This window comes from Antechinus flavipes, chromosome 5 (assembly GCF_016432865.1).
Source record: "Antechinus flavipes isolate AdamAnt ecotype Samford, QLD, Australia chromosome 5, AdamAnt_v2, whole genome shotgun sequence".
Classification (NCBI taxonomy): Eukaryota; Metazoa; Chordata; class Mammalia; order Dasyuromorphia; family Dasyuridae; genus Antechinus; species Antechinus flavipes.
Genome location: NC_067402.1, coordinates 90,579,984 through 90,604,122, shown reverse-complemented (window position 1 = coordinate 90,604,122; position 24,139 = coordinate 90,579,984). Strand labels below are relative to the sequence as shown.

Sequence of the window (24,139 nt, the reverse complement as noted above, 5' to 3'; positions counted from 1 at the left end):
CCCATCTCCAACCTGAGCCCAGAAGAGACCAAAAGCAGAGATTTTGCTGCCACCTGGTGGATCTGAGGCTGTAAAGCCGTCCTTCTCTGGTTCTTGGCTTTTGACTTCATTCTTCCCATCCCTCCTCATCTGCACTGAAAAACAGTCCAGACTCTTTGGGGCTGTGGAGGCCCCAGATGCTCACAGGCCTGCGGCTAGCTTTTCATTTGCATTGATGCCTTTTGCTTTTAAAATGGGGTCTTTCCCTTTCCTGTCCCTAGAAAACCATCCCTTGTAACAAAAATTTAAAAAGAGAGGAAAAGCGATTCAGCCAAAGCGTCAGCGCGGTATCTGACAGTGTGCAAGTTTCCATGATTGTGATTCCCTGCCTTTTCAATGAAGGATCCAGCACTCACTTCTTTTCCAGGTCCACATGCGGCCGTTATTATTACACAGTGTCCAGCATATGTAATCATTGCATATTTGCCTTCTTCTCTTCCCAGATTCTCTCAGCATCCTCTTTATTCTGTCACCACAATAATTAATGGACACCTACTCTGTTCTCAGTTACCACAAAATTGCATGTTTTGGTATCTTCAGAAAGTTTGGCCTCTGGAGAGACTATCTACTCAGTAACAGGATCTGGGTAAATAGGCATGGGGCTTCTTTGTCACATTGTTTTTTAAAAAGTGTAATTCTAAATTGTTTTTCAGAATGTTTGAATCAGTTTACCACTCCACCAACAGTATAACCACATTCCCGTCGTCATGCAAGCACTCAACTTTGATCATTTATCCTCTTTACCAGTTTGTTGGATGCCGACTCACCCCTATTTTGTGTCTATCAACACATGTTTGATTTCTTCTTGTAGAAAAGGCACCGTGTAATTCTGACTAGCAAAGGCCTCTCTTTTCCTCTAGACTCCTCATACATTTATTTGTTTTTCTTGAAAACTTAAGATCTCAACAAATACCAGTAATCAAACATCAAGGCTTCACAATTTTGTCATTTGAGTATTCTCCTGATGCAGATGGCAGATCCTCTGTGACTTAGATGGTGGTCTTTGAAAGTTGCTATGAACAACAAAAAAAAAAAATCTCATTTACTCTGTGGCCAACCTGACAATGAGCCTCTTTGAAATTTCTCTTGGCTGGTCACCTCAGACAGCAGACATAACTTGGCTCAAACAGAATAAGAAATAATAATGCAGGAAAATGGAAAGTTTTAAATTATTTACAGGTTTTGTTTTTTTAAAAGAATAATGATTTGTTAGTCTCATCTGACTCTTTGTGATCCCCATTTAGGGTTTTCTTGGCAAAGATATTGGAATGGTTTGCCTTTTAATTCCCCAGCTCATTTTACAGAGGAAATCCCAGAGTTATATAACTAGTGAATATATGAAGTAAAATTTGAATTCAGGTCTTCCTGATTGCAGGTTTGGTGCTCTATTCACTGCCCTGAAATAAGAATATCTATTAAAGGCATCTATGATGGCACAGGCCGCTGAGCCTCGTCAGAAAGATCTGAATTCAAATGTACCCTCAGTCTCTTATTAGTGTGACCTCAGCCAAATCAGTTACCCTCTGTTTTCTCAACTGAAAAACTGTGCCTGTTTTTCAGGGTTGTAAGGATCAAAATAAATAATAAATGTATGGTACCCAATAAGTACTATATTAGTGCTTACTTCCCTCCATTATTTTTCAGTTTATTTAGCAGTTTGGGCACCTATAAAACTTGGATACCAGAGAGTTTTAATTTGCATTGTCTTATGATTTCAGATTTGTCCAACACTAATTTTTTGTGTACATTTGGTTCTGTTTCTAAGTTCTCTATTGTGTTCTTTTTAATCTCTTTCTAAGTTTTACCCAGTACCACATAGTTTTGAGAATTATCATTTTATAATATATTTTGAAATCTGGGAAGTCCAATCTGCCTCCCTCCCCCAGTATACTTAAGGTTCTTTTTGTTTGTTTCTTTATTAACAGATTCCTTCATGTAGTACTTTGATCCCAAGGTCAAAAAAAGCAAAAGTTATAATCCGCTCATGTATATTGTCTAAATCAAAGCTGCTTAAACTACTGGTTATGATACCATATAGGGTCAGTAACTAAATGTGGGGTCGTATAATTATGATTTATTTTTAATAAATGATTTGTATTATCTATTTGATATACCTATACAATTTTATTTTTAGTGTAACTTATGTTTTCTTCTTTTTTTTTTTCAATTAACAAAAAAAAATTTCTCCCTCTCCTTGAGGGAAAAAAATATTACAGATATGTATAGTCAAAAAAAACCAGTTCCCAAATTGACCTCTGGCATTAAACTCCTGGCAGGGATTGATGGCCTGGTTTGAAATCAGGCCTCTGGAATCTTGATTGATTGAATCTTGAATGTATTGATTTCAAAAGTTTTTGTCTTCCAACTCTGTGGTACCACTACACACTTAACAGATTGACAAAAATGACAGAAAAAGATAAATGTTGGAAGGGATGTGGGAAAACTGGGACACTCTTACATTGTTGATGGAGTTGTGAACTGTGACCCTTCTGGAAAGCAATTTGGAACTGTGCTCAAAGGGCTATCAAACTGTATACCCTTTGATCCAGCAGTGTTTCTACTGGGCTTATATCCCAGAGAGATTTTAAAGGAGGGAAAGGGACCCACATGTGCAAAAAATGTTTGGGTCATTTCTCTTTGTAGTGATTACAAACTGAAAACTTAGTGGATGCCCATCAGTTGAGGAATGGTTGAATAAATTGTGGTATATGAATGTTATAGAATATTATTGTTCTATAAAAAATGAACAGCAGAATGATTTCAGAAAAACCTGGAGAGACTTACATGAACTGATGCTGAGTGAAATGAGCAGGATCAGGAAATCATTATAGACAGCAAAAGCAAGATTATGTGATGACCAATTCTGATGGACAGGGCTCTCTTCAACAATGAGGTAATTCAGGCCAATTCCAACAGACTTGTAATGGAGAAAGCCATCTACACACAGGGAGAAAGGGACTGAATGTTGATCACAATATAGTGTTTTCACCTTTTTTGCTGCTTTGTTTGCTTGCTTCTCTCCTCCCCCCCCCCCCATTTTTCCCCCTTTTTGATCTTATTTTTCTTGTGCAGCATGATAAAGGTGGAGATAAGTTTAGAAGAACTACACATGGATTACTTGCTATCTAGGGGAAGGGGAGAAGGGAGGGATAAAAATTTGGAACACAAGATTTTGCAAGGGTGGATGTTGAAAACTATCTTTGCAAATAATTTAAAAATAAAAAGCTCTATTATTAAGAAAAAAGTTCAATCTTCAATGTTATTACTGTGTAAATTGTTCTTTTGCTTTTGTTTATTTCACTCTACATAAACTTGTGAAGGTCTCCCAGGCTTCTTTGCTCACTCTCATTTTCTTTTCTCCTTTTGGTTACCAATAGGCCAGAACCAGCATGGAAGCTTTGACCAGTCCCATTTCTGACCCCCCTAGTTAGCTTAGGAGCTCACCAAGAGGCTTTTAGCCTTTTAGCTTCTAGCCTATGCCTCCAAATTCATCCCCAATAGTAGCAACTTCAGGAGACAGACCACCACTCTTTCATCATTTCTTAGAGCATTTTATTACTTTTATATATCTTAATCTAGCCATTCTGTAGTAGATTTCCATTTCTTTGTCACTACAAAAAGAATTCCTATAAATGAAGACAAAGGGTCTTTTTCACTAATCTTTCTAAGCTTTTATTTCATCTAATGCATTAAATTGCTCCTTGGCAATTTTATTGATGTTATTTTTAATTTCTAAGTTAATTTAGCAAAGTATTGGTATTTTATTATTTTTACCTGAAATACTCAGTACTTTATTTCTCTCAAAATCACCTTAATATAGCTTTATATAAATGTGATATGTGTCCTGATAGGTTGGTGTCATCTGAATAGTTGATAAAACTTATCTTATAATTATTGTTACATTTGTCTTTCTGCTAGTTTTCTATTTTTTGTCACTGACCTATAAAATGCATTTCTTTTTTTAGATTTCCCATCAATATCTTACATGTTAACTCAAATTATTTTTTTGTCTCTTGGATTTTCCAAGTATATAGTCATCAACAAATAGGAATATTTTAGCTTCTTTACAAATGGTTTTAGTCTCCTTAATTTTTTTTTTCTTTATACCTTATTGTTATAGTTAAGATTTCTAAAACTATATCAAATACAAGTAGTGACATTGACTATCCCTGTTTCTGGAGACATTTTTAATGTATATAAATCTGCAACTGGGTTTAATGACATTTTCAAACCACTTTTGTCATTCAGTAAAGAAGGTAGATACAGTCAGTCCTCCTTATCTCAGAGGAAGAAATTTGAGGCTCAACCTGGTATAAGTGACTGCTCTCTGTCACCTAGCACCTGGCCACAGCCAGGATTAAATCTCTTTGCTCTGAAATTCATAGCCTTCCCATGCTGGCCAGGTCTTCCATTTCTCTTTTCCCTTTCCTCCTTCTCCCTCTTTCTCACTTTTCACCTCTCCCTCCTTCCTATTCTTTCCCTCTTTCTCCCCTTTCCCCTCTCTCTGATTCCTTGGAGTAGAGATGTTGCCAGTTTTTGTCCTTGCTGGATTTTCTAGGCCCTAGCAGTGAATTCTCCGAAATTTCTCTTCCTCTGATAAGTAGATGCAGGTAGCCTTAGGGATCTCTAGAGCAAAGCTTCTTAAACTGTGGGTAACTGAATGTGAGAGTTGTAAAAAATTTGACAATAGTAAGAGATGTCAAATATTCCATCAAGATTTAATGCTTTATGTAAAAATAAACAAGCACATCTATCTCATTAGTATGCAAACTTTCTTTCATCTTTAATAGATGGCAAAAATTATATGTACACCAGAGAATTGATTTAAAATAAATTTCTTTATGATTTATTATCAGTAAATTTTTAAAAATTATTATTATAGCTTTTTATTTACAAAACATATGCATGGGTAATTTTTCAACATTGATCCTTCGCAAAGTCTTCTGTTCCAAATTGTCCTCTCCTTTCCCCTCCCCTCTCCCCTAGATGGCAGGCAGTCTCATACATGTTAGATATATCAGTAAATATTTGATGTGTATATCTATTGTATATACCTGTATTCCCGAGATCCAATAAAAATTCCCGGGGTGGGGAGGGGAGAGGGAGTAGAAAAAGTTTAAGAAGTCCTGATCTAGAGCCTTATGTTCCAGATTTTCTACCCCCCACACCCCCTCCCCTATACGGCAAGTAATCCAATATATGCTAAATATGGTAAAAATATGTTAAATCCAATATATGCATACAGGTTTATACAATTATCTTCCCAAGCAAGAAAAATTAACTCAAAAAAGGAGAAAAATGAGAAATAAAATAAAATGTATACACCTCCAAATTAATCAGCAAAAAGTGAAAATGCTATGTTGTAAAAAAAGAATAAAATGAAAATGCTATGGTGTGATCCACCCTCAGTTCCCACAGTCCTCATCACAAGATCATTGGACCTGGTCTGGATCATCTCAGTGTTGAGAAAAGCCACATTCATCAGAACTGATCATCGTATAATCTTGTTGCCATGTTCAATGATCTCCTGGTTCTGTTCACTCAGCAAGAGTTCATATAGGTCTTTCCAGTTTTTTCTGAAATCATCCTACTGATTGTTTCTTACAGAACAATACTTCATAACATTCACAGACCATAACTTATTCAGCCATTCTCCAGCTTATGGACATCCACGCAGTTTCCAGTTTCTTGTCACTAAAATGAGGGCTGTGTGGCTCTTTCAACAATGTGATGATTCAGTCCAATTCCAATACTCCTGTGAGGGAGAGAGCCATCTACATCCATACACAGGACTGTGGGGACTGAGTGTGGATCAAAACAAAGTGTTTTCATCTTTTTTGTTGTTTACTTCTTTTTTTTTTTTCTTTTTTTATCTGATTTTTCTTGCGCAGCATGTTAAACGTGGAACTATGTATAGAAGAATTGCGCATGTTTAACATATATTGGATTATTTGCCTTCTTTGGGAGGGAGTGTGGAAAGGGAAGGAGAAAAAATTTGAAACCTAAGGTTTTGCAAGGGTGAATGTTGAAAACTGTCTTTGTACATATCTTGAAAATAAAATGCCATTAAAAAAATTCCTCATCATAGCCCAAATACTTTAGTTATGGCCTCATTTCTCTCAGCCTCTAGAGATATTAATCCATGCCAGTCAAAGACGTCCAGGTCTCTCAGGACTGAGCTTTTTTTTTGTGTGCTAAGGTAATTGGGCTTATGTGACTTGCCCAGGGTCACACGGCCAGAAAGTGTTAAGTGTCTGAGACCAGATTTGAACTCAGGTCCTCTTGACTTCAGGGCTGGTGCTCTATCTATATATATCTATATATCTATATACTGCCCCCTGGACTGAGTTTTCTGAGACCCACCAGAGAGAGGTCAGCAGTTTCTTAGAGCTGATGGTTGACGGGAGTCTGAGGCACATTCATATCAAATCAGCTGCTCTCTTTTCACTTGCCTCCTCCCTCTAAATGTTAATAGAATTTCCCCAAGAAGGACTGATGGCTTTGGAGGCCGAAGCCCAGGGTTGCAATTGTGTTTGTGCTCCCTATAGTATTACCCATGTAATCTTGAAAAATCACCTAACTGGGTAGACTGGGATATTTAGATTGTAAGCTCCCTGAGGGCAGGGATTGTAGGGTTTTTTTGTGTTTGTGTGCTCAGTCCTGACACACGCTAGGTACTTTTTAAAAAAGAGTATTGATTCATGGCTAATATGAAGCATGTTTCACTTGTATAATTAATACTCTATTGTTTTCCTTCTTAATGGGTGGGAAAGGAGCAGAAAGTTTGGAACTTAAAATTTTGAAAAATGAATATTTTTAAAAAGTCTTAATCATAATTGGGAAATAAGAAAAAATTTAAAACATAGATAGTTGGGTTGGTTGGGCCTCAGGATTTTCATCTATAAAATGAGGAGTTGGACTCTGATCTCCAAGATCTCAGCTTTATGATCCTGAACTGAATTAATGGGCTTTCTTTTGCCTCTGTGCAATTGTATTTCCCTGTAGTCTGAGATTTCTTAGAATGGAGTTGGGTCTAGAGAAGGAAGCTTTTGCTGGTTTAGGAGTTGGCATGGGTAGCAGCAGACCCAAGGGGCAGAGAAAACTTGTTTGACTGGAGTGAAGGAAAGAAGAGGTGTGTGGGTGGTGGAAGGGTGGGAGAAGGAGGGGTTGGAAAGTGGAGTTAGTCTCTTTTGGAACAGGAACAAATCTCTGCCAAATTAGGAAATAGCCCACCATTATAATAACCATTATCTGCCCTTACTAGTCTTCCAGTTTCTGGTTGAAGTTCTGGGCATTCTGCCTCATTAAAAAGGAATCCACAGTAAAAGATAATCTTCAGGGTTTGGGATAAAAGTTGTAAGCCTGGGACATTTTGAGTCAAGGACTTGACTTAGCTGATCTGAGGATGCGGAGATTCTCCCACCAAAAAGGTTCGGAGATTCCTGGAGTTCCCTTCGTTCACCAAGGTCTGGGCTGGTTTGTGGCCATCTACCTGGTTTCCCCACCTTGTGGGAGAAAGATAGGGCATTTTCCAAGGAAGGAACTCCCGAGTCCAGAAGCAAGGCCAGGCAGATCCTCCGCAGCTCTTGGCTTCCTGGCCCTCCACCCCAGAGACTTCTCCTTCTTGGATTTTCAGTCACCTGGGAGGAAATGCTTGGACCAAAGCATTGTTTTTCCTAGGAAAGCACAGCTATAAATTTCTGCAGCTACATTTCCTATCTCCATATCAGTGAGGTTTGTGGAATAAACCCTCAAGTTGGGAACCCAGGAATCCTTGGTTTTCTTCTTGATTGGCTGAACCTGGGAATGCCCCCTTTTTTTGAACCTTGGTCTATTTACCTATTAATCTGGTAAATACACTTCCCAGGGACGGGAGTAAGGAGTGGTCCTTTTGGCTGTTAAATACTAGACTGGGAAAAAATGTGGATCAACACAGGGCATGGCTGGCCAGGCCATGGGGATCCAGACCAGGATTTCTGACTTCCCATTTCTTGTCTCTGTTGGGAGCACCTAGGATGGAGAGGTACCTCCCTCTACAGGCACTTCTCCCCCCCTCCCCTTTCCCCACCCCCCAGCCGACCCCAGCAGGAATGTGCCACTTTATCTTGTACTTTAGCTCCCAAGCAAGACCATGGAATTCTTAGACTTGAGAGTTCCAGAGCATGATTAGACTAGGGGGAAATAACATTCGGATTAATTTAAGTGACTTGGAAATGAATTAAAAGCTCCCTTTTCCCTCAGCTCCTAACTCAGTTGACTCTACAGTCTCAACTTATCAACAGGGACCTGACTTATCCCTCCTCACAAGGAGCCACCCAAATTCCACTTGAAGATCTCTGATGGGGGGTGGGGGGGCACATCTCCGGGGGCGGCTTGTTCCAATTTGGAATAACTTTTAATTGCTAGGAAATGTTTCTTTATATCAAGCCTAAACCTGCCCCTTTGTTGCTTCCATCAGTTGTTTCTAGTTTTGCTCTCATGGCAAAAGCTGGAATCTAATACCCTCTTCTTCAAGATGGCCCTTGAGGGACTTAAAAATAGCATCATCCCTTCTGAGTGTGATTTTCTCTAGGCTAAACTCTCTATCTCCATTCCCCCCCCCTCTCTTTCATTCTCTATGTCTCTGTGCTGTCTCTGTCTGTTCTCCCCATCTGTCTGTCTGTCTATTTCTTTCTGTCACTCTATCTGTCCTCCCCCTCACACACACACACACACACACACACACACACCCCCATACACCCATCCCCAAATCCTTTAACCTATCATTCTATGGCACTAATTTACAACCTTGATGGTATTGTTTAAACAGTGATTTAAAAAAAAAACAAACAAACAAGCATTTATCTCATCTCAGATGATGTTTGGGGCAACTTTCAGTTGCCTAATAAACTCAGATGCCTAGTGTTTAAAGTTTGAGAACTTTAACAAAGGAACATTCCCTCACCTCTTTCCCCCTGAATAAGCCCTGTGATTTACTAAGTTAATGATGGAACCCTTAGTCCAGAAATCGGGTCCCACCTCCCGACCCTGGGGACTTAGATGAGTTGGATGGTAACTGTCGCACCTGGTTGGGAGAAACTAGTGGCTCCAGGGTCTCAGAGTTAGTCATTAGCTCACAAAGGTAGAGTCCAAGCCCAGGGGTTAGCTGTTGATCCCACAACAGTAGGTGGAAGCCCGGCCCAGACAGATGACTATCTCCCCCAGGTTTTTATAGTCTCCAAAGAGGAAAAAAAAATGTCTGGGGAAACATCCGAAGTCCTGCCCAGCCAGCCTCTTTCCAGAAGCCCTGTCTTTGAAGGAGCCGCAGCGATTTCTGCTCCGACCAAGCCCCTCGTTTCCCAGGAGACCGTTGGTGGGGGCGGAGAGCCGCTGGCCCTTCCCGAGAAGCACCTGCATGAATTTGGGGTCCCTCCGGCCCCGCTTCAGCCGGCTTGCCTTCGATCCTTGCCCCGACCCATTTCCTGCCCTCTGGATTTCTGGGTGCTGGGTGAGAGCCGCCGGGCCTCCTCAGCTGCCTCCGATCCCAGGTGTTCCAGGCCAGGCTTGCCGACTCTCCCTCCCCAGCCCTGGCTCCTGGGGCTCTCCAGGTCTGGGCTTGCCTGATGGGCTGCTGCTCTCAGGTGCTGGTGGTGGATCGGAGGGAGGGACACCAGGAGGGAGGCCTGGGCACGGGCTCCAGGTGCTCAGTGCCCCCCCCAAGACCTGGTGGCAGCGGCCCTCCCTCCCCCGCCCCCCTCACCATGGACCTGGGCCCCTCTGCCCCCTGAGCATGGAGCGGGGCTGGCCCCGGGGTGACAGCTGCAGCAGGGAGCGGCCCAGGGGCGCCTGTGGCCGCACCCTCAGCGTCTCCGACTCGCTGGACCTGCAGGGCTCCTCCGCCTGGGCCATCCAGGCTGCCCTCTGTGCCGCCAGGGAGCAGCCCCCCCGGCCCAAGAGCTACTGCGCTGCCCACCCCGGGGCAGCTCCTTCCAGCACCCGCAGCCTTCTCCTGAGCATTCTGCGCCCGCGCCCCGGCCGCCAGCAGAGCCAGTCTGACGGGCTCCCCGCCGCAGCCAGCCCCGAGCCCCCGGGCGCTCCTGAGCCCTCCACGTCTCCCAGTCCCGAGGCCCCCAGGAGGAGCCGGGCCCCGGGCGAGAAGAAGCCCCGGCCCCGGCCCACCAGCATGACATTTCTGGAAGTGAACCGGCTGGAGCTCTCGGGAGCCGATGGCACGGGTGGGGGCCTGGGCCGCGCAGGGAGCTCGGGCTTCCTGAGGGGCAGCTCGCTCTGGAGCAGCCAGCGCTGGCAGGTGTTTCGGGGGAGCGGCGGGAAGAGCACCGAGTCTCCCAGAAAGGGCTTCTCGGCCTTGAGGAAAAGCTTCAGCTTCCGGCTTCGTCGGGGCCAGGAGATCCGTCGCTCCGAGTCGGGACTGCTGCCCCGGGCCCGGGTTCGAACCAAGAGCGATGGGGACGCCAGCTCCCTCCATGCTTTCCCTAGTCGCCGGGACCTGTTGTACCCCGAGGGCAGGCAGGCAGCCCCAGACTCCACCCGACCCAGTACGGGTGCCAGCCTCTGGAAACTTCTTACTAGCCGCTTCCGCAGGAGGGAGTCTGGGTCATCTGCAGCCTCTCTGGCCCGGGAGCCCCTGTGGAGCCGGCGGGCGGCCACGGCCCCCGTTCTCCTGGGGGTCCAGAGCTCTCCACGGGCATCGGGTAAGGAGAAGGAAAGGCTGGCCGGCCTGTCCTGTCCAGAGAGGACCCCTTCAGGCAGGCTCCTGGCACTTGAACCTTCCTCTGGGCACTTGCCTCCTATGATCAGGAGTCAGGTAACCTGGATCCTGTCGTCGTCTGTAGGCGTCCCCTGGCTTCTTGTGCCAGGCACACAGCGGGCATGTTCCCGCAGCTTGTTTCCAAGAGCCATGGGCTGCCTGCCCTACCTGCTGAGTTAGGTAGCCACTGCTCTCTGGGCTCAATTTCCTTATCTGTAATGAAAGGGTTGGATCTTTCTTAGAGCCTAGGAAAATGTGCACATGGAAAGTCTTTCAGGCGAAGTTGGCAGTCTGTGTGGGGTGCCCCAGACTCAGCCCCCCAGGAGTCGGAACGTGGTTCAGAGCGAAGGGCTCCATCCCAGAGAGAACAGAATGGCAAACTCTTTGAGGGCAGGGAGGGGGCTGCCTGTCTTTCCACGTGTGGAATTGGGAGCTTGACAGAAAGGGTGAGATGAAGCTGGAGCCCAGGGCTGGGCTGTGCATCCGGGGCCAAACACTTTTGGAGGGGAAGGGAATCGATTTGGGGGAGACTTTCTGGGTCTCCTTCCTAGAGAGAAGCACAACAAAAATCACTCAGGAAGATAGTCATGGGCTGTGATGGGAGTTACCCACACGTCAAGAGGGAGTGAGGGTCGGATTCAGGGGAGCGGCCGGCAGCAGCGCTTTGGAGGGGCTGCTTCTTTCTCCCCCTCCCCTTTGCTCTTTTCCCTGGCTGCTGTGGGGGGTGTGTCCCAAATCAGGAGTGTTGAGTATGGTTGGGAAAGTGAGGGGAGGCTGGGGGGGAGGAGCATGCTCCGGCAAAGAGAAAAGGAGGGAGCTCCTTATGTCGGGAGGAGCTTGGGCTGAAGAGTGAGGCTGGGCCCCAGACTCCATGGGGTCGGCCAGGGAGGAGCCCTTCCCCACTCCTTACCTCTGCTCAGGAATGCGGTGGGTGGCCCCACCCTCCTGGGGAGTTGTTTCTACTCGCTGTGGGAGGCTCCTGGGTCCTGCCAAGTGCCAGGCCCGCCTCGGAAATGGTCTTGGGGCCTGCGGTGGAAACCTTGGGGCCACTCTCGAGTATCCTGGGGTGGGGGGGAGGTGAAGAAGGGCCTGGGAAGCTAAGGCACCAACAGCCAGGACCAGTTTTGAGGGCTGCCCGGCAGAGCCAGACTGCTCCCAGGGACATCCAGTCCTTGGGAGCCAATGGATGGAGCCAAAAAGGGGCCAGAGAAGTAGATGTGAAAGGGGCTGCCCATCCCTAATAGTTCTCTTGTCTTTCCTTGCCCCACAGACTCGTTTGTCAATAGCCAAGAATGGACCCTGAGCCGCTCTGTCCCTGAACTTAAAGTGGTAAGGGAAGGCAGGTGGGAGGGAGACTGAGATCAGGGTACCTGCCCCCTGAGCTGGGCAAAGTGCCAGCCATGTGGCCGGGGTCTCTCTCCTCTTATTCCCAATGTCATTCTATCTATTTCTTCTTTCCTTCTCTGTTATTCTACTATTATGACCCCTGTTTTACACCTGGGGAAACTGAGGCAAACAGCGCATGACTTGCCCAGGTCACACAGCTAGTAATAAGTGTCTGAAGTCGAGTCTTCCTGACTGCAAGCTCGGGACTCTGTCCAGTGCACTATATCTTCAGATACCCATATTAGTAACTCTTAACACTGTCTATAAAAAACTCTCTATCTCTATGTATGGATGCATAGAGGGCAGATCTAGATAATCTGCCTCAGTTTCCTCAACTGTGAAGTGTACCTCCCAGAGTTCTTGTGAAGTTCAAATGAGATAAGATTTGTAAAATACACACAGTTGGCCCTTAATAAATGTTTGTTCCTTCCATCCTTTTCTTATACTCACTCTAATATTAGCTGATAATTATATCTAACATTTACTAGTATTTACTATGTCAGGCACTGTACCAAGAGTTTTTTAAATTGTTATCTCACTTGATTCTCACAATAACCCAGGAGGTAAGTACTGTTATGATCCCTGTTTTACATCTGGGATATTGAGGCAAACAGAGGGTGACCTGCCCGGGTCCCACAGATATTAATAAATGTCTGGGGCCCCATTTGAATACAGTTCTTCCTGACTGCAAGCCCAGCACTCTGATCCCACTGCACCATGTGTCTTTTCTCACTATATTAATACCCCTAACACTCCCTGTGAAAAGCTCTCCTTAGAACCATCTGTGTGCTTCATCTCTTTCGCTTTTCCACATTTTCACCCTTTCACACACCTCTTGCCTCATGCTCTCTGCCCCCTTGTCTCACTCCCTTGCCTTTCCCTCAGGGCATCGTGGGGAACCTGTCTAGCGGGAAGTCAGCTCTGGTGCATCGATATTTGACAGGGACCTACGTCCAGGAGGAGTCCCCAGAAGGTGAGTCTTCTGGGTCTTGGGTGATCACCATGAGTGACTTGGTATTTATTGCCTCTTCCTGTTCCCAGCTTCCCAAAGAGATAGGTCTTTGATGCTCCTCCCCAGCCCTCCCTTCCCATTCCAATCCCCTCTCCAATTTCTTTCCTTATCCTCCCTGAGGTGAAGTCCTAATTATGTTTTCTGTTCCCAGGGGGCCGATTTAAGAAGGAGATAGTAGTGGATGGCCAGAGTTACCTGCTGCTGATACGAGATGAAGGAGGCCCCCCTGAGCTCCAGGTGATTGATCACCCTCCCCCCACCACTAACACATTGTGTTTGTGTGTCTGTCTGTCTGTCTCTCACTATCTTTCTCTCTGTCTTTGTCTCTCACCATCTCTATCTTTCTCTCTGTTTCTGTCTCTCACTATCTTTCTCTCTGTCTCTCACTATCTCTCTATCTTTGTCTCTCACTGTCTCTCTCTCTCTTTGTCTCTCACCATCTCTATCTTTCTCTTTGTCTTTGTCTCTCACCATCTCTATCTTTCTCTCTGTTTCTGTCTCTCACTATCTTTCTCTCTGTCTCTCACTATCTCTCTATCTTTGTCTCTCACTGTCTCTCTCTCTCTTTGTCTCTCACCATCTCTATCTTCTCTCTGTCTTTGTCTCTCACCATCTCTATCTTTCTCTCTGTTTCTGTCTCTCACTATTTCTCTATCTTTGTCTCTCACTGTCTCTCTCTCTCTCTTTGTCTCTCACCATCTCTATCTTTCTCTCTGTTTCTGTCTCTCACTATCTTTCTCTCTGTCTCTCACTATTTCTCTATCTTTGTCTCTCACTGTCTCTGTCTCTCTTTGTCTCTCACCATCTCTATCTTTCTCTCTGTCTTTGTCTCTCACCATCTCTATCTTTCTCTCTGTTTCTGTCTCTCACTATTTCTCTATCTTTGTCTCTCACTGTCTCTCTCTCTCTTTGTCTCTCACCATCTCTATCTTTCTGTCTTTGTCTCTCACCATCTCTATCTTTCTCTCTGTTTCTGTCTCTCACTATCTTTCTCTCTGTCTCTCACTATCTCTCTATCTTTGTCTCTCACTGTCTCTCTCTCTCTCTTTGTCTCTCACCATCTCTATCTTTCTCTCTGTCTTTGTCTCTCACCATCTCTATCTTTCTCTGTTTTTGTCTCTCACTATCTCTGTCTGTTTTTCTCTCTGTCTCTCACTGTCTGTCTCTCCCTCCTCCCCCTTTTTCTCTTCCTCTTTTCTTCAGGCTTCCAACTGGAGAGAGAGATTTTAAGGATAGGAGGACTGGGATGATTGTTGCTTTGTGTTTTTCTACATCACAACCATTTCTGCTCTAGTTGAGCAAAAAGAACAGATAGTGACAGAGAATTGTTTGATGCTTAGAGCCCTTCATGACCTGGGCCCCTCCTACCCGCCCAGCCTTCTAACACTTTACACCACATACTCTTCGATTCATGACACAGGCCTCCTGGCCAGTCCATCAAAGACTCTCCGCTCTGGGCATTTTCTCTGACTGTCCCCCTGGCCTGTCCCTGCTCACTGTCTTCCCTGATTTCCTTCAAGGCCCAACTAAAATCCCATCTTCCTGAGGAATTCTTTCCTAATCCCTCTTAATTTCAGGGTATTCCTTCTTGTAATCATTCCCTCTTTTTCCCACATTCAGCTTACTTGTGTATTTTTGTTTGCTTGTTGTCCCCCTGTTTGCACGAGCTCTTTGGGGATTTGCCTTAATTTTGCATCTCTGTGCTTAGTGCATACTTGGTGGATGGGAAACACTGATTTATCTGACAAGCCTGTGCCCCTCACCTTCCCGCCAGAAAAAAGGGAAGTGCTTCCTCGTGTGGAAGCGTGTAGACCTCCATTGCCCTCTCAGCTGGGCAGGCCCTTACAGTCCCGGCTCGGAAGATGCAGGTCTCTGACTTCCGCTTCCGTGATTCCATGCCACTTTCTCGGGGGGAGGGGGAGGTGCTCTGGGAAAGGCAGAAGGGAGGGACTCCCAAGTGGGCAGCTTTGGCCCCGGGGTGATGAGCCTGGTTCTTCCCCGCTGCAGTTTGCCGCCTGGGTGGATGCGGTGGTGTTTGTGTTCAGCCTGGAGGACGAGATCAGCTTCCAGACGGTGTACAACTATTTCCTTCGGCTCTGCAGCTACCGTAGTGCCAGCGAGGTGCCCATGGTCCTGGTGGGCACTCAGGGTGAGGCTGGGGAGGCTGGGCTAGGGAGGAAATCCAGAGGAGCCTTCTAGAGCTCAGCGGGATTTGGCCGTGGAAGGGAAGGGTGTGCTTCTCCCGGGGCATGAGCCCCAATTCTTCGGGACTGAACTTAGGTCCGTGGGTGGGCCTTGCGTCGGGCCCCATCTCATCCCTGCCTGAGCCGCCGGGCCCAGAACTAAAACCTCCTTTTCCTCATTACCTCTCCCTCTACCCTCACATACCCCGTCTTCCCCAGGTAACACAGGTTCAGAGAGTTCTGGAGCTAGAAAAGAAAAGCCTTAAGACCTTAGACTTTGAGGTCCATGGACCTTAGAGCCGGTCCGGAGCATTAAAAGGCTTTGCCCACAGTCCCAAAGGGGGCCGTTGGCACAGGACTCCTTTCCACGCCTCCTTTGGCGAGGGGTCTTATTGAAACGCGCCTGCCCTTTCCCGTGGCTCTTCCTGCAGCGGCCCCCACTCCTTTTTGGGGAGCTCAGGCTCACCCAGCCAGGGCACCAGGTGCCTGAGGCCGCCCCCGGCAGGACCCTCCTCGGTGGCTGTGGCCACGGCTGGCGTACACGTCTCCTCCCATAGCCGTGGGTCGCCGCCTCCACCGACAAACGGGAGGCGTGTTCCCTGGAAGCCCCTGTCTGTCCTTCCCGTGGGTACTTCAGCTCCTTCCCAGGCTCACTTTTTCTCCTCCTCTCCCCCCACTACCCATCAGACGCCATCAGCGCCGCCAACCCCCGGGTGATCGATGACAGCCGGGCCCGAAAGCTCTCCACGGACCTGAAGCGCTGCACCTACTACGAGACGTGCGCGACCTACGGGCTCAATGTGGAGCGCGTCTTCCAGGATGGTAACGCTGGGCATGGGCCGGGCTGGAGAGCGAGCGAGCAGCGCCCCTCCCTCCAGGGGGCCAGGAAGGCTGCCCCGGCGGGCCGCGGCCGGGCGCTCGAGGGGCGGTTTTAAGGCGGGCTTTCCCCTTTCTCCAGAGGAGGTAACTTGACTGTGCTGTCCCCTGCAGTGGCACAGAAGGTGGTGGCCTTGCGGAAGAAACAACAGCTAGCCATCGGGCCCTGCAAGTCCCTCCCCAACTCGCCCAGCCACTCGGCCGTGTCCGCCGCCTCCATCCCGGCCGTGCACATCAACCAGGTGTGGGCCCGGCCGCGCGCGCCCCGCCCCTTCCCCGCTTGACTTCTCCCGGCCACTGCTGCGCTAGGCTTGCCGCTGTGTCCGCTGCCTGTATACGTGTCCCTGCTAGCATGGCCTTGGAGAGGCGTTCGCCAGGCTCGAAGACCCCCCTGCGGTTTGTGTTTCTCCCCCCGCAGAGTATCCCCAGCTCCTCCCCCAACCCCAAGTCCCCCTCCCTCTGCACTGAGCGCACAGACATCTGGCGGAACCAGCGCACTATGAAATGGCTTCCCTGTCAGGGAGAAAAGCATCTGGTAGTCTCACTCACGTGGAGCCTTGGGGGACTGAACAGGGAACTCAGACATAAAAGGGCAAAAGGAGTCAGGGGCTAATGGGGGGGAGACTTTTCATCTCCCATTAGCCACATTCCTGTACTGCTGCCCGATGGCCTCTATTCTTTTTTTAAAACATATTTTTATTTGGTTAAGTATTTCCCAATTACACATGAAATTTTCTAAAGTATTGTTTAAAGAAATTTTTGAGTTCCAAATTCAATTTCCTATTTTGGGCCCACTTTTTCTGTAGCCCATGGCACAGGGACCCATATGATTTTTACTTTCTTTTATTTATTTATTTATTTTTGCTGAGGCAATTGGGGTTAAGTGACTTGCCCAGGTCACACAGCCAGGAAGTGTTAAGTGTCTGAGGGTGAATTTGAACTCAGGTCCTCCTGACTTCGGGGCTGGTGCTCTATCCACTGCGCCACCTAGCTGCCTGACCCATATGCCTCTCTATGTACCAGTGAACAGAAGTGATTTAGGTGGGATTAGGTCTCACTGCCAACTTAAGTACTCCAGTGTGCAAGCCACCTTGGGGAAGGAGGAGGGGGCAATTCCTTCAGGTCCTGCCTGAGTCCTCAAATGATAACTTACTCAGGGAGGGAGGGACCACCTTTTTCTTTAAAAGAGGGTGTAAATTGCCCTGTGACTGTCCCTACATGAATGAGAGGAAAATAGTTTCTTTTTCTAAAGAATGATTCTCAGAGTAGCTCCCAACCATTGGAGGAAAAAAAAGAACAACAACTCAAGAGAACAGGCTGCCCAGTCTTGCCAGTGTCCCTTTTGCCATAAGACTTGGAAGGAACATGCCAGTTTAGTATATACTCCTCTCTATGCATCCATTGGGGTGGAGGGAAGCATTCAAGTCAACGAATGAGCCGTTTAGCCAATGAGAATTTAATATGCAACCTGTCCTCCTCCATCACTCTCATGCGTCCGTCTCTCCTAAGTCAAGGGGCATCTGTTAGGTTAATGCCTTGTAACATTTTCTATTTCTTTTTCCAAAAACATTTTACACATTTCAGTCATTTTCTAAGATGTTCCCATTCAAGTCCTTCTGGTATAACTAAGATAGACAGTTAAGCAAAACAAACTGATATCCTATTAGTATTTAACAGACTATATTGCTTTGTGAGTCTGCTAGGAAGACAGACGTATGTCATCATCATCAGGCTTCTGCTCTGGAATCAAGATTAGTTATGGCATTGAGTTCAGATTGAATGGCTTTTAGTATTTTTTTTTAATTGTTTACCTTATTTTGGACATTGGGTAGATTTGTTTTCATGGTTCTTATTTTATTTTGCCTCCTGTGGGCTGACTCAGGTTTCTCAAATTCTTCCTTCATCTTTATCGTTTCTTAGATTATAAAATCATCTTTATAGTTCTTAGAACTATAGTATTCCTTCACTTTTATGTCCCCCAAATTGTTATCCACTTTGTTTCCAATTTCTACTATTGGTGCCCTTCATCCCCCCAAAATAGCACATCTATAAATATTTTGGCATTTCCTTCTGTCATTTCTTCTCTCATTTATCTTTGGGTAAATGGCCATGGAATTGCTGGGTCAACAAATTAGGATGAGTTTAATGACTTTTCTCCAATGGTTCCAACTTTTGCAGAATAAGTGAATCATTTTTCAGCTCCATCGACAGTATGTTAATCTGTCTGTTTTTGTTGATTTATTTTTTGTCTGGAGCTGGACTTCACCTGGGCAGGTTTCTGTCGGAGAGAATTGCCTAGGGTGCTGAGAAGTTAGGTGACCTGCCTACTGTCCCCCTGCCCGTGAATACTGGGGGCAGAACTCTTATGCCAAGGCCTATCATTATGTCTTGCTGCTTCTCCATGGGCTTTTATCCTTGGGCCATTGGCCAGTAAAGCCTCAGTTATTTTCATATGCTTTTCTCTTACTAGTGATTCAGAGTATTTTTTTATCCGGTTCTCGATCATCTTTTCTTCTCCTGAAAACTGTTCCTCCCCTTTGACCTGTGGGGAAAGCCATTGTGTTTCCCTCCTATATCCTCTTCTGCTTTCCCATCCATCCTTCCCTGTAGTGCGTACAGGACTCGGACCGGAAGCTTCCCTCTTCTCCATGCCCCCTCCCATCTGGGCCTGGGCCGGGCCCTCGATGTTTCTTCCCTCCGTGTATACACCTGGGGAAGCCCGCTTCCACTCAGTGCTCACCTCTGTACGCAGGCAGGGAGCGTCTCCGGGGTCCCCCCCCCATGTTGCGCCCAGCTGAGGGGACGAGCCCGTGGGACTGAGTCCTGCCGCCGGCCTGTGGGACCACCAGGGCTCCTTTGCTCCGGCTACATTTCCTCTGGTGCCTCCCTGGATGCCCAGCTCAAGGAATGCCATCCTGCTCCAATAAGAGAATCTCCCCCCGCTCTTCCTTTTGGTCCCTCACTTTGGGACCCCTCCTCTCCCCATTCTGGGGTGCCTGAAGGACGCCACCTTGGAGAAGGCATCCCCACTTGACAGGGCAGAGGCAGGCTGAGGGACAAACATCGTTCTCTGATCCCCCAGCCCACACTCAGGGGCACTTGTGTGAAGGCCCCCCCCGACCCCAGGCCCCATCTTGTTCCCCAGACCTCCCTCTCCGAAGTCCCCCTCACCAGCACTCTCTGTCCTCAGGCCACGAATGGCGGCAGCAGCGCCTTCAGCGACTACTCATCCTCCGTCCCCTCCACCCCCAGCATCAGCCAGCGGGAGCTGCGCATCGAGACCATCGCCGCCTCCTCCACCCCCACACCCATCCGCAAGCAGTCCAAGCGACGATCCAACATCTTCACGGTATGTGGCCCTGCCTCTCCCTCCCCCGCCCGCTCCCAGAGCCCTCCGGACAGGCCAGGCCGCGCCCCGAAAGGGGCCAGTTACCACACAAGGCCGGCCTTCTGAGGCAGAGGCCGAGCCCCCCGCCCAGGGCGCCCCCCCGAGCCCTCCCCAGGCCCACCGAGGTTCCTCATCTCTTGCCCCTCCTCCCTGCACACACGCAGCCCTCCTAGAGCATCCCTACCAAGTCTTAAAAGAGCCGGAAGGGATCTTAGGCCGAGGCTGGTCATTGTGCCGATGGAGAAACTGAGGCAGTGAGCAGGCAGCGCGACCGGCTCGGAGCGGCCGGCTGCGCCCGGGACTGCCTCAGATAGGGTTAGCCCGCTTCCTTCCCCGTCTTGGTTGGTTGGCCAGCTGGAAAGCGTTTCCTAGTGCATAGGGCCCCGCCCCCAGGGGCGCCTTCCTCCTCCTCTTACACCTGCCCCGGCAGACGTCCCGGACACAGGCCCCGCTGCCATCTCCATTTACAGACACTGGCTCCCTGCGATCTTGTGCTCCCCCCTCGGCTCTTCCCTCCACCCTCCCCACCCCCATCGGCCCTGAGGCCGAACCTCTGGCTTGCACCCTGGACCATCGCTGGGGTCACAGCTCAAAGCTTGCCCCAGGGCCTTGGGGGGTGGGGGTGGGGGCCGTCCCGGCCACCAGGCAGGCTGTCCCTGTGCGTCACTCTGCGCGTCTCTCCCCAGATCCTAGAGTTCTGACTCCCAGCCTGGCCCCGTGTCTAGCCAGCCAGGCCTGGTTCCGCCCGGGCCCTCGGGAACCTTGTCCACGGCCAGGGTTTCCAGAGGCCCGTTCCTTCCCGTGGCCCCTCACCTCCACCTTGTCCTCCGGCCCCCCGCTGCTCTCCAGCTTGTGCGCACGGCGCCCCCGCCGCCCCCATGCTCTGCTCGGTGGTCTCCCGCTGTCGGCTCCTGCTTACCGCACTCCCCTGTCCCTGACCCTGGCTAACCGCTTCTCCCCCTGCCCCTTTTCCTACTCCTTGTGGAACAGCCTGTGCCCCCTCCCCTGCTGCCGCCAGTGTCGTAAATGCCGCTGTCTGCCCGCATACACGCCGACCACCATCAGCGCCCACCCCGGCCTCGGGCCTCGTCCCCTCGGGTCCCGCCCCTCCCTCCATGATCAGCTTCATGGTGCTCCTCAATGACTGTGGCGTGCTCGTGCTCTCTCCCCCCCATCTCACAACTCTGGCGTCCTTGCTGTGGTGACCTCACACTCTGTCCTCTTGGCTGCTGGCGGTAACCTCACACCCCGCCCTCGCCTCCTCTTCGAGACCGGGCGCTCCTCCCATCCTCTCCATCTGCAATGGCGGCCGCGTTGCCTTTCCATCGTTTCCATGGCGACCTCAGTTTTTGCACCATTGTCTCCGTGTGACCTCGTGCTTGTCTGTCACGGTGGGTGCGCCCCGGGGATCTCACCCGCGCATCGTCACTACTTGGGGTGATCGTCCCCCTCCCCTCTCCATCATCATCCTTCCCTCGAGACCCCCTGCTCGTGGAAAGCGGTCCCCCGCCATTGTTCCCGTGATTGTGCCTGCTGTGCTGCCAGTGCCCCCGCGCCCTCCCTGCTCGCCGTTGCCGCCGGCTCCCTCTCCCCACCCCCTTTGCCTTCCTCCCCCGTCCCCCATGACCTGCCATGCTCATTTTGTTTGGAATTCCTTTTCTCACCCGTGGGAGCCGGGCCGGTTTCGGACCGCCCTGAGTGCCCACCTGTCTGGGGAACCTGGTGGCAGCAGGCCCGCTCCCCGCCTAGGCCGGATGGGCCAGGGGCCGCGGAGCCCGGGGGCGCCCGAGCGGTGGTGGGTACGGGAGGGCTCGGGCAGGCCGCCCGTGGCGACGATTTGCTCCTGGACGGTTGCGATTCCCAGTCTGTTCTTCCTGCTCCCTCTGGCTGCGCTTCCTCCGGCCCCCGTGGCTCTTGGCGGCCCGGGCAGGACAGCAGGAGGGACGGGGGCCACTGAGTGGCGAAAATTTCCTGTTGAGACGGACGCTCGGCCCCGGTGCAGCTGCCCCCGGGCTTCCCAGCAGGGCGCCCCCACCACGGCCACCGCCGCCACCATCACCACCTCTCCGCTCTCCGCTGCTCCTTCCCCCGGCGCCCCGGCCTGCCCTCTCCGGGGCCGGCCAGCTCCGCGCCGGGCTTGAGTATAACTTGCCAAAATCTTTATTCTTTCGATATTTGCAGATATGTGCCACTGTTTCCAACTTTTCATCAACAAAAAGGCCTTTCCAACTCCTTCCAAATTAGAAGACCAGGTGGTGACACAGCACCTCTGGACATTGTCCCCCTGTGCGGGGCCGGAGGCGGGCCGGGCCTTGGGACTGCTCTCAGATGAGAAGCGGCCGCCGTGCTCCCCACTCCAGAGACCCACAGGAACCTTTGTAACTAACCCCCACCCCCCAGGGAAGGCTAGGAACACTGGAGCCAGCAGCTGCGGGGCGCCTGGGGGGACCAGGGCCGGCTGGACACCGCCGCGCCGGGCTCACTGCATGGAGAAGAAGGGAGCTCAGCCCCACGCCCGTCGGCCAGGCCAGCGCGATGGCGGCCCCAGAGGGGATGGGGGAGTCCACGCGCCTGCTTCAGCCCAGCTGCTCCTGGGGGGAGAAGCTTTCCTGCCCCTTCCTTCCTTCTGCTCCTTCCTGCATGGACTACTGCTGCTCCTGCTCCGGACGCCGCCGCTTGCCTTTTTCCCCCTCTTTCTGGCCTCCCCCTATTTCCTAGGAGCCGAATTCGGGTGGACTGTGTCCCGGGTGCCCAGCGGGGGGCATCCGGCCCTCCTCGCCTCTCTCTCTCCTCTCTCTCCGTCCACCGTGCCCCTCCAGCCATGCTGGCGTGCCCGGCGCCCCGCGCCGCGGCGTCTGTCGTAGACGGGCCCCTGCCCGCTCCCTCCTGGACTCTGCTCCCCGATGTTGTGCCCTGCGCTGCCAGCCACCGCCCCCTCCCGATCACCCCGACCCTCCCCCTCCCCGGGCTGTGCGCTCATTGTGCCCTCGGTATTTTCGTGTCCTTGCTCTTTTGTAAGAGGCGGCCCTGGCCCAGTGACCTCTGCTGCTCTGTATGGTGCCGTGTGTAAGAATAAACCCGTTGGAATACTCGTGGTGTCATTTCCTTCCCTCTTCCCGCCGCCCCGCCCCGCCCACGGCCAGACCCTGCCCAGGAAGAGGGAGGAAGAGGGGGGACGAGTGTGAGTGGGCCGCCCTCGCCGCCTCCGCCGGCCTCAGCTGACGCCCGTGTCTCTTCTCTTTCAGTCTCGGAAGGGGGCCGACCTGGACCGGGACAAGAAGGCGCTGGAGGGCAAGGTGGACAGCATCGGCAGCGGCCGGGCCATCCCCATCAAACAGGTTTGCGCTTCGCCGTTCCGCCCTCCCGAGCAGCCCCGGCGGGGAGAGGGGCCGAGAGCGGGGAGGAAGCCTGGGAGCAGAGGCCCCCCGTTCCTTTGTTGGCTCGGGGTTTATGCAGCATCTGCTGTGGCAAAAAGGGGGGAGGTCAGCCTCTCTAGCAGCAGCCCCAGCCTTGCTAATACTTGGGGCTTGGAAAGGCTTACGCCGCCTCTCCCACAAACCCAGACCCCTCCCTGCCCTTCTCCTCCTCCAGAGGACCCCCGATACTCAAGGCCTTCCTGCAGTCTCCGAGCCTGAGATCACCCAGCCAACGCTGGGCTCTCCCATCCTTGGGATGCGACCGGCTCGGCTCCTTTTCCCAAGAGCCAAGGGCAAAATTGGAGGTAGCAAGCCCGGAAGGAGCGGCCCCTGCCCAGGTGGCCGGCTGCCATTGCTGCCAGCTTCTGGGGTCTCGGGAATCCCTGATTGCTGTGCCTGCAGTTGCCACAGGGGGGCAGCAACAGGCCGTGCCAGGCGCGGGCCCGGGAACTTGGTGCAGAGCTTGGGAGCTGAGATGGGTCAGACCCAACCCCCCCCCCGGAGATTGTTCCACCAAAGCAAGCCCCGGGCTGACGGCGGGGGGAAGTCCCCGAGCCAGTCTCTGTCAGAGAGAAGGAGTTGTCCCGCCTGACTTCATCCAGGGATGCTCCTAGGCTGATCCCAACCCTGTTGACCCCGTGTCTGGCTCAGGGACCAGTCCTTCTCCCCCAGTCTCTGCTCAGCCCGGGACCTCCCGCCTCAGACCCTTTTCCTTTGGATGTAGCCCTTTGCTAAGTAAGCTTGCCTGGTTATTGTACAGGTGCAGGGAGGAGGGCTTCGGTGGGCCCGGGGTATCTAAAGGTCAGCAGGAGCCCGTGCCCGAGTCTGCCGCAGGGAGGAGCCGGATTCCGCCGGCACGATTTCTGTGAAGCGAATACGAAAGCCGGGTGTAGCCGGGGGCCGGGTCAGGACGTTGACACTCAGCAGCCCGGGCCTTGGCTTGGCGGGCAGGTCTCTGAGCCCAGGTGCGCAGGGACGCTGGGGTGCGGGCCAGGCCTTGGAGCCTGGGGGCGCCGGCCCCACCCCCTCACCTGGGGCTGCATTACTGCCTTTCTGTCCAGCAGGTGACACTCGTGCTCTCAAGTAGCTGCA

The 24,139-nt window shown here is 50.6% G+C and overlaps 1 protein-coding gene across 7 annotated transcripts in view; it reads left to right on the top strand.

Moving 5' to 3' along the window:
- Positions 1-24,139, top strand: part of AGAP3 (ArfGAP with GTPase domain, ankyrin repeat and PH domain 3) — a 76,188-nt gene that overhangs the window by 30,761 nt on the left and 21,288 nt on the right. For 2 of the 7 annotated variants that reach the window (XM_051962989.1, XM_051962988.1), the window contains exons 2-9: positions 12,057-12,115; positions 13,058-13,145; positions 13,336-13,421; positions 15,192-15,333; positions 16,055-16,189; positions 16,358-16,485; positions 19,434-19,592; positions 22,877-22,969. In XM_051962989.1, coding sequence (XP_051818949.1) covers positions 12,057-12,115; positions 13,058-13,145; positions 13,336-13,421; positions 15,192-15,333; positions 16,055-16,189; positions 16,358-16,485; positions 19,434-19,592; positions 22,877-22,969 — 890 coding nt within the window. Of the gene's footprint in view, positions 1-9,657; positions 10,731-12,056; positions 12,116-13,057; positions 13,146-13,335; positions 13,422-15,191; positions 15,334-16,054; positions 16,190-16,357; positions 16,486-19,433; positions 19,593-21,812; positions 22,723-22,876; positions 22,970-24,139 lie in introns of those variants that run through there. The other 5 variants (XM_051962987.1, XM_051962986.1, XM_051962990.1 and 2 more) reach the window with 5 other exon arrangements.